At 38.6% G+C, this 10,069-nt stretch overlaps 1 protein-coding gene across 1 annotated transcript in view; it reads left to right on the top strand.

The window, feature by feature from the left end:
- The first annotated feature begins 6,295 nt into the window (after positions 1-6,295).
- The window catches only part of LOC127658849 (serine/threonine-protein kinase Nek5), a 33,237-nt gene continuing 29,463 nt past the window's right edge, over positions 6,296-10,069 (top strand). Inside the window, exon 1 of the mRNA XM_052148376.1 lies at positions 6,296-6,475. Coding sequence (XP_052004336.1) covers positions 6,353-6,475 — 123 coding nt within the window. The 5' untranslated portion in view covers positions 6,296-6,352. The remainder of the gene's footprint in view (positions 6,476-10,069) is intronic.

Raw genomic sequence — 10,069 nt, 5'->3', positions numbered from 1 at the left:
ACTGTATCAGTTCAGTTACTGTATCATTTCCGTTACTGTATCACTTCCGTTACTGTATCACTTCCGTTACTGTATCAGTTCAGTTACTGTATCATTTCCGTTACTGTATCACTCCGTTACTGTATCAGTTCAGTTACTGTATCACTTCCGTTACTGTATCAGTTCCGTTACTGTATCACTTCCGTTACTGTATCACTTCCGTTACTGTATCACTTCAGTTACTGTATCAGTTCAGTTACTGTATCAGTTCAGTTACTGTATCACTTCCGTTACTGTATCACTCTGTTACTGTATCAGTTCAGTTACTGTGTCACTTCCATTACTGTATCAGTTCCGTTACTGTATCAGTTCAGTTACTGTATCATTTCCGTTACTGTATCACTCCGTTACTGTATCACTCCGTTACTGTATCAGTTCAGTTACTGTATCACTTCCGTTACTGTATCAGTTCAGTTACTGTATCATTTCCGTTACTGTATCACTCCGTTACTGTATCAGTTCAGTTACTGTATCATTTCCGTTACTGTATCACTCCGTTACTGTATCAGTTCAGTTACTGTATCATTTCCGTTACTGTATCACTCCGTTACTGTATCAGTCCAGTTACTGTATCACTTCCGTTACTGTATCACTTCCGTTACTGTATCAGTTCAGTTACTGTATCACTTCCCTTACTGTATCATTTCAGTTACTGTATCACTCCGTTACTGTATCACTTCCGTTACTGTATCAGTTCAGTTACTGTATCACTTCCCTTACTGTATCATTTCAGTTACTGTATCACTTCCGTTACTGTATCAGTTCAGTTACTGTATCAGTTTGTTGTGATTCTGATTCTGTTTGTATTACAAGTCAATTAAACACTCGTTTGCAGTGCTTTCACACATGAGTTTTGATGATGTCAGAACTGCACACAGTGATTCTCAAGCTGTTCATCGTCACCTGCATTCTGTTCAATCCTTGTGATGTTGTTCATCATTTGTGTCTCTTCAGGTTATCAAACCGAATCAACCGCACAGCCTGACAATATTCACATTTTGAGCAGAAATGACACATTTGACATTTTGAATTTTAACATAAAATGTTAAACAAACAGAAAACAAAAAGATTTTGAAATGTCGTGATATAAGAGTGAAATAATATGACCAGCCCTGCTATAAACACATACATGTAAAATGACCAGAAACTGGAATTTGCAAAGTGCCAAAATTAAAGCAAGAACGGTGAAATGTATCGATTCATCGATTAATCCTGCGCTACATGACAGCAGATCGTCTTGACAAGAACTAATAGTTTTGGTCTAACTTTCTATTCACAATACCTAAACATCCTCAAAACAAGAAAAAATTGAATACAGAAGCACAATTGTAAAACATTTTAAAGAGACTATACACTCAAAAATGACAATTCTGTCATCATTTACTCACCCTCCTGTCATCCCAGATGTGTGTGACTTTCTGCATATTGCCATCTACTGGGAGAGATAAGAATTTATGGTAAAAAAGTACTTAAATACACACCTATCATATCACTTCTCTATATAGTCTTATGGATTACTTTTATGCTCCATTTATGTGCTTTTTGGAACTTCAAAGTTGTGGTCACCATTCACTTGCATTGTATGGACCTACAGAGCTGAAATATTCTACTAAAAATCTTCATTTGTGTTCTGCAGAAGAAAGTCACACACATCTGGGATGACATGAGGGGGAGTAAATGATGACAGAATTTTCATTTTTGGGTGAACTGTGCCTTTAATTCTTGCTTTCAGAGAAATCTAAATTTGGTGGTGTTTATGTTTGTAACAAGATTAATTTGCCAATGGGGGGAAATACTTAAAATCACCTTCTAGACGTTCTTGTTATAGACATTAATGTAACAAACCTTTGTTAGATTTCTTGAAAATAAGAAAATATGATATTTTGTTTCTGGAGTAAATGGATCTCGTTTTAAGAATGTCAGAACGGTTTTCTGCTGTGACCCATCTGAATGTGTTTCTGATGATAAATGTTCATATACTTCCTTACTGTGCGACGGAGACGTATGAGTTAACCAGGTCAGTTTCACCTGCGCTTGACGTGTGGGAGAGGTCGCTCGCTCTTGTGTCTCGAGGGACGTTGACTTTAGTAGGTCACATCAACATGATTTATAAGGCAGAACTCCAGCGGTCTTAATATAACACATGACGTCCCATGAGTGTGCGCGTGTGTGTGAGCGAGTGAGTGTGTGTGTGTGAGTGTGTGCGTGTGGGAGGGAGTGTGCTAGTGTGTGTGTGTGTGTGTGTGTGTGAGTAAGTGCGCGAGTAAGTGCGCGAGTGTGAGTGAGTGTGTGTGCGCGTGTGTGTGTGTGAGCGAGTGAGTGAGTGTGTGTGTGAGCGAGTGTGTGTGTGTGTGTGAGGGGTGTGTGTGTGTGTGTGTACCCCCCGCAGCTCGTAACAGATTCCCGCTCAGCAGTGTTCATGAACGGAAGCCCAAAAGTGACCAATATACAGACTTTTATCCTCTGCAGCTTTTCACGTGTAGCAAGTTTTGAACCATTAACAAAATCATCAACAATGTCAGAAGTTTTCATCAGGTTTGCAGATGAGTCTCGGTATGAGCGCGCCAGTTCTAAAAACAAAATGTTTTTCATTTAATTTCATTCTGAGCAGAAATGGTATTTTAGATTTTGCAGCCTCATTATCAGACGGTCACCGGTGGGAAGGAAATAAGAGAAGGGTTAATAATGTTCTTCTTAAAGTGACAGTACTCTTCTCTGAGGGGTGTGAAAGTGTTGCCAGATCTCACAACAGATACAAAAACCACCTGTTCTGGAAAAACAAGCCCAAAAACATTCAGTTAATTATAATGTTAATGCCAGAAAACCCCACAGCATCACATCTGTATTAATGCATCACATCTAACACATGACCTTTGACCTGTAATAATGTTTGTATCGGATTAGTCGTGCATGTACAGTATATGTAGTAATTATATATCTGATGTTCTCAATTATACATGAGATTTGTGTTCACTGCATCTCTACACAAGATCCACACTGTTCCTGTTGCGTTCACTCATGTCAATCGTGTCATGAACACATCAAACAGTCGTCACAATCAGATGATCTGTAAACACGGCTGTGATGCTTCTGATTGTGTGACTCTGAGCGTCAGGTGCACACGTGTTTAACAGAACACATGCTCTTCTGATGGTTTTGCAGAATGTCTTCACGGGTGCTTGAGTCCTCATGTGCCGTTCATGTCAATGGATTCTCACCGTGGCATCTTTAAGAAGAGAGAAACACCCTCATATACTTAATGACATTTCAGTTCCTCCAGAATGTTCCTGCTGATCCTGATTCATTCAGTTGCTCGATTAAGTGTGTGTGTGTGTGTGTGTGTGTGTGTGTGTGTGTGTGTGTGTGTGTGTAAGTGTGTGTGTGTGTGTACAAGTGTGTGTGTGTGTGTGTGTACAAGTGTGTGTGTGTGTGTGTGTACAAGTGTGTGTGTGTGTACAAGTGTGTGTGTACAAGTGTGTGTGTGTGTACAAGTGTGTGTCCTGGGTTGAGTGTTTGTGTGTGTGTGTGTGTGTGTGTGTGTGTGTGTACAAGTGTGTGTGCCCTGGGTTGAGTGTGTGTGTGTGTCCTGGGTTGATTGTGTGTGTGTGTGTGTGTGTGTGTACAAGTGTGTGCCCTGGGTTGATTGTGTGTGTGTGTGTGTGTGTGTGTGTGTGTGTACAAGTGTGTGTGTGCCCTGGGTTGAGTGTGTGTGTGTGTACAAGAGTGTGTGAGTGTGTGTACGCGTGTGTGTGTGTGTGTGTGTGTGTGTGTGTGTGTGTGTGTGTGTGTGTGTGTGTGTACAAGAGTGTGTGTGTGTGTGTACAAGTGTGTGCCCTGGGTTGATTGTGTGTGTGTGTGTGTGTGTGTGTGTGTGTGTGTGTGTGTGTGTGTGTGTGTGTGTGTGTGACGTGTGTGTGTGTACAAGAGTGTGCCCTGGGTTGATTGTGTGTGTGTGTGACGTGTGTGTGTGTACAAGAGTGTGCCCTGGGTTTATTGTGTGTGTGTGTGTGTGTGTGTCCTGGGTTTAGTGTGTGTGTGTACAAGTGTGTGCCCTGGGTTGAGTGTGTGTGTCCTGGGTTTAGTGTGTGTGTGAGTGACCTGGGTTGATTGTGTGTGTGTGTGTGTGTCTTGCAGGTGTGTTGGAGATGAGGGATCGACCCGAGGACACGTGTCTCTGCTGACTGATGTGTGTGCGTCCGTGGCTTCAGTCACGAGTCCTGCGACCTCTGACATCATTGCTGTCCGATAACTGATGTGAAAAAGATCATTAAAAAAACTGGGGCACCAAAATGGTCTGAAACTGCTCTGGCCAGGAGTTTTGGGGCAGAATGGGATGCGCAGAACATTTAAGAGAAAATTTTAATATTTTACAAAATGTTTAACAGTCAGAAAACAAATACGCTTATTGGCAGCATATGTTCATAAATCAGTATGAAGCACTGATCTATATATAACACACACACACACACACACACACACACACACATATATAATATATATATAGATCAGCGGTATGAACACACACACACACACACACACATATATAATATATATATAGATCAGCGGTATGAACAAACACACACACACACACACATGTATTGTGTTGTATATATTGTGTGTTTATGGATTTGTTCAATGTCACTGTTGTTGTTTTGTTGCTCACACTGATACTGAGTGTCAAATATAAATGTAACGTTCATCAATCATAATAACTATTAAACTTTACATTTAATCTGTTTCGGCTTCACTGTTTATTTTCAGAAACATGTTAAAATCACAATAATATTTTTATTAAATGGGCACAAATGAAATGACGCTGGAGCAGATTTTATATTTTAGGAATGGGCCCTTGCAAGGGAACATCTTATTTAGGGGTTCTGGATATTTAACTGAAGTGCGTTCACACTAAACTGTTCGTCTTTCATCTTTAATTATTCTGTATGAAATTGAGCATCAATATTTATAAAACTTGTGCAGCTTTGGACCCGTTCAACTGTGTGTTTTCCACATTACCCTGATAAAAAAGCAATATTTACCTGCATAAATTATTATTATTCTTATTACGTTGATGATTTGCTGCACTAAAACAGTCTAGATGCTGCACAATGAATGAAACAGAACGCAGGTGTCTCGACGCGTGTTTTTGAGACCGGAGTCGTTTTTAACTTGTCACGGTGTGTATAAATGTGCCGGTCCTGCGTGAGACACTGAAGAAACAGCACATTCCTCCAGCGTGTGTTTACATAGAAACACGTTCAGTGTGAACGGCCCCTAACTCATGAGTGAAACAAGTTCAGAAGTCCTGTATGTTTTTTACTAATTTACAAACCCGACTCCGGCCTGCCGAATGTGAACCGCACTCAGAGCGCTGAGGACAGTGTATTCACTCGTGTACCCAGAATGACTCGAGAGGTTTTTGCAGTGCTTTCCTGCCGGGGTGGGGGCCCCTGACGGCCGGGGCCCCATGCTCAGAGGAACTTCCTGTGTTTTACCAGCCAATCACAAACATTGTATATTTATTTACATTTACAGTTTTCATCCTGAGCAGTTTTTGTGTTTGTAGTCGGCACATCAACAATAGAACAGACCAGTCTTTTTTATTTGTACTTTTTAACATAATATCTATGTCTATTTTTACATTGCTAAAATTAAAAACAAGTGTGTTCTAATTGAAATTGGGCAATATTTTCATGTCAAAATTGTAGTTTTTTTCAATGTAAATGAACATATTTATTACTTGTTGTTCACTAAAGTGAACTTAGTAAGATTAAATTGATTTAGGAGTAAATGCTGAAGGCATTAGATGAATTGGTTTGTCATACGAGCACACAGAACAGGTAACACAGGAGAAGCATCTAACAAACACCTGCTGCCATCTTTCTTATATAGGCTTTATTAAATAGGATTAAATATGTAAATTAGATAATACTATGTAGTTTTTTATTTAATCATATATTAATCAGCTATATATTCCTTTAGTTCAGTACAATAAATTGTGGTGAAAAAAGAGCAAACGCATCGTGAGAGGATGTTGTCGCTGTATGAACGTGAAGAGTACTACAAATCCCAGAATGCTTCACTCTCCTGTCGGGCGCGCGCCTGCTTGTCTGTCCGTCTCGTGCAAATTGTTGTATTTTCCCGAATTAAGTTTAATTATTTTCATTTTCTATGAACTTTTCATCCTCTAAAAGAAATCCAGAAAAAAAAAAATACTGCTCTCCAGAGCAGTGACGCTGTTGACGTGTTGCCATGGAGACGGGCCGAGACTCGTGAACTTCCTGCAGTGCCGGTCGTCTGTGTCGATTGTTGTGTGATGGATCAATATGAGGTGATCCGACAGGTCGGTCAGGGCGCGTTCGGTAAAGCGCTGCTGGTCAGACAGAAACACGGAGATGATGCGATGCGTTACGTCATCAAAGAGATCAACCTGAGACAGGTGAGAGACAGACAGTCCGGATCAACATGAGACAGGTGAGAGACAGGCAGACAGACCGGATCAGCTTGAGACAGGTGAGAGACAGGCAGACAGACCGGATCAGCTTGAGACAGGTGAGAGACAGACAGACAGACCGGATCAGCTTGAGACAGGTGAGAGACAGACAGACAGACCGGATCAGCTTGAGACCAGGTGAGAGACAGACAGACAGACCGGATCAACATGAGACAGGTGAGAGACAGACAGACAGACCGGATCAACATGAGACAGGTGAGAGACAGACAGTCCAGATCAACATGAGACAGGTGAGAGACAGACAGACAGATCGGATCAGCTTGAGACAGGTGAGAGACAGACAGATAGACCGGATCAGCTTGAGACAGGTGAGAGACAGACAGACAGACCGGATCAGCTTGAGACCAGGTGAGAGACAGACAGACAGACCGGATCAACATGAGACAGGTGAGAGACAGACAGACAGACCGGATCAACATGAGACAGGTGAGAGACAGACAGTCCAGATCAACATGAGACAGGTGAGAGACAGACAGACAGACAGATCGGATCAGCTTGAGACAGGTGAGAGACAGACAGATAGACCGGATCAGCTTGAGACAGGTGAGAGACAGACAGATAGACTGGATCAGCTTGAGACAGGTGAGAGACAGACAGTCCGGATCAACATGAGACAGGTGAGAGACAGACAAACAGTCCGGATCAACATGAGACAGGTGAGAGACAGACAGTCCGGATCAACATGAGACAGGTGAGAGACAGACAGTCCGGATCAACATGAGACAGGTGAGAGACAGACAGTCCGGATCAACATGAGACAGGTGAGAGACAGACAAACAGTCCGGATCAACATGAGACAGGTGAGAGACAGACAGTCCGGATCAACATGAGACAGGTGAGAGACAGACAGTCCGGATCAACATGAGACAGGTGAGAGACAGACAGTCCGGATCTACATGAGACAGGTGAGAGACAGACAGTCCGGATCAACATGAGACAGGTGAGAGACAGACAGACAGTCCGGATCAACATGAGACAGGTGAGAGACAGACAGACAGTCCGGATCAACATGAGACAGGTGAGAGACAGACAGTCTGGATCAACATGAGACAGGTGAGAGACAGACAGTCTGGATCAACATGAGACAGGTGAGAGACAGACATACCGGATCATGAAAATCAAATGTGTATTTTGTTTCAAAATAAATGTGATCATTTCAGGATATTCATTATCTGCATCAATGTGCAACATTTAAAACAATATGAAATATAATCTGAAAGTGGTTCAAATGTGTCGTTCAGATTCGACACAATGTTCCAGTGTATAGTGACAGATGTTTAAGTGTTGTGGTTGTTTTTGGGGTCTTTTACTTCGGTGTACGCTATATAATGTGTTCAATTATCCCAATAGAATGTTCTATGGAAATCCTCACTGCTGTAGTTCAAGATGTGTTTTGTGAGAATTACCCGCAAATTATCGACAAGACATTTTTATTAGTTTAGCGCTTTCACACACATCAGCTTTACAGAATATAGAACTGTAATATCTATAAAGTCTTTAAGTCATCATGTGTAGTTTATGTGTAGATTGTGTGTAGATAATATGTAGATTATGTGTAGATTATGTGGAGATTTTGTGGAGATTATATGTAGATCATGTGTAGATTATATGGAGATTTTGTGGAGATTTTATGTAGATTATATGTAGTTTATGTGTAGATTATGTGTATATTATATGTATATTATGTGTAGATTATATGTAGATTATGTGTATATTATGTGAAGATTATATGTAGATTATATGTAGATCATGTGTAGTTTGTGTGTAGAATATGTGTAGATTATATGTAGATTATATGTAGATCATGTGTAGTTTGTGTGTAGATTATGTGTCGATCATGTGTAGATTATATGTAGATTATATGTAGATTATATGTAGATCATGTGTAGTTTGTGTGTAGATTATGTGTAGATTATGTGTAGATTATATGTAGATTATGTGAAGATTATATGTAGATTATATGTAGATTATATGTTGATCATGTGTAGTTTGTGTGTAGATTATGTGTAGATTATGTGTAGATTATATGTAGATTATATGTAGATTATGTGAAGATTATCTGTAGATTATATGTAGATTATATGTAGATCATGTGTAGTTTGTGTGTAGATTATGTGTAGATTATGTGTAGATTATATGTAGATTATATGTAGATTATGTGAAGATTATATGTAGATTATATGTAGATTATATGTAGATCATGTGTAGTTTGTGTGTAGATCATGTGTAGATTATATGTAGATCATGTGTAGTTTGTGTGTAGATTGTGTAGATTATATGTAGATTATATGTAGATCATGTGTAGTTTGTGTGTAGATTATATGTAGATTATGTGTAGATCATGTGTAGTTTGTGTGTAGATTATGTGTAGATCATGTGTAGATTATGTGTAGATTATATGTAGATCATGTGTAGTTTGTGTGTAGATTATGTGTAGTTTGTGTGTAGATTATGTGTAGATTATATGTAGATTATATGTAGATTATGTGTAGATTATGTGAAGATTATATGTAGATTATATGTAGATCATGTGTAGTTTGTGTGTAGATTATGTGTAGATCATATGTAGATTATATGTAGATCATGTGTAGATTATATGTAGATTATGTGTAGATTATGTGAAGATTATATGTAGATTATGTGTAGATCATGTGTAGTTCATGTGTAGTTTGTGTGTAGATTAGGTGTAGATCATGTGTATATTATATGTAGATTATATGTGGATCATGTGTAGTTTGTGTGTAGATTATGTGTAGATTATGTGTAGATCATGTGTAGATTATATGTAGATTATGTGTAGATTATGTGTAGATCATGTGTAGATTATATGTAGATCATGTGTAGATCATGTGTAGTTTGTGTGTAGATTATATGTAGATTATGTGTAGATCATGTGTAGATTATATGTAGATTATGTGTATATTATGTGAAGATTATATGTAGATCATGTGTAGATTATATGTAGATTATGTGTAGATTATGTGTAGTTTATTTGTAGATTATGTGTAGATCATGTGTAGATTATATGTAGATTATGTGTAGATTATGTGTAGTTTGTGTGTAGATTATGTGTAGATTATGTGTAGATTATATGTAGATTGTGTGTAGATTATATGTAGATCATGTGTAGATCATGTGTAGATTATATGTAGATTATATGTAGATTATGTGTAGATTATGTGTAGATTATATGTAGATTATGTGTAGATTATGTGTATATTATATGTAGATTATGTATAGATTATATGTAGATCATGTGTAGATCATGTGTAGATTATATGTAGATCATGTGTAGATCATGTGTAGATTATATGTAGATTATGTGTAGATTATGTGTAGATTATATGTAGATTATGTGTAGATTATGTGTAGATTATGTGTAGATTATATGTAGATTATGTATAGATTATATGTAGATCATGTGTAGATTATATGTAGATCATGTGTAGATTATATGTAGATTATGTGTAGATTATGTGTATATTATATGTAGATTATGTATAGATTATATGTAGATCA

Source organism: Xyrauchen texanus, chromosome 18 (assembly GCF_025860055.1).
Source record: "Xyrauchen texanus isolate HMW12.3.18 chromosome 18, RBS_HiC_50CHRs, whole genome shotgun sequence".
Taxonomy (NCBI): Eukaryota; Metazoa; Chordata; class Actinopteri; order Cypriniformes; family Catostomidae; genus Xyrauchen; species Xyrauchen texanus.
Note: the sequence above shows the minus strand (reverse complement) of the source record. Positions and strands in the feature narration are given on the sequence as shown.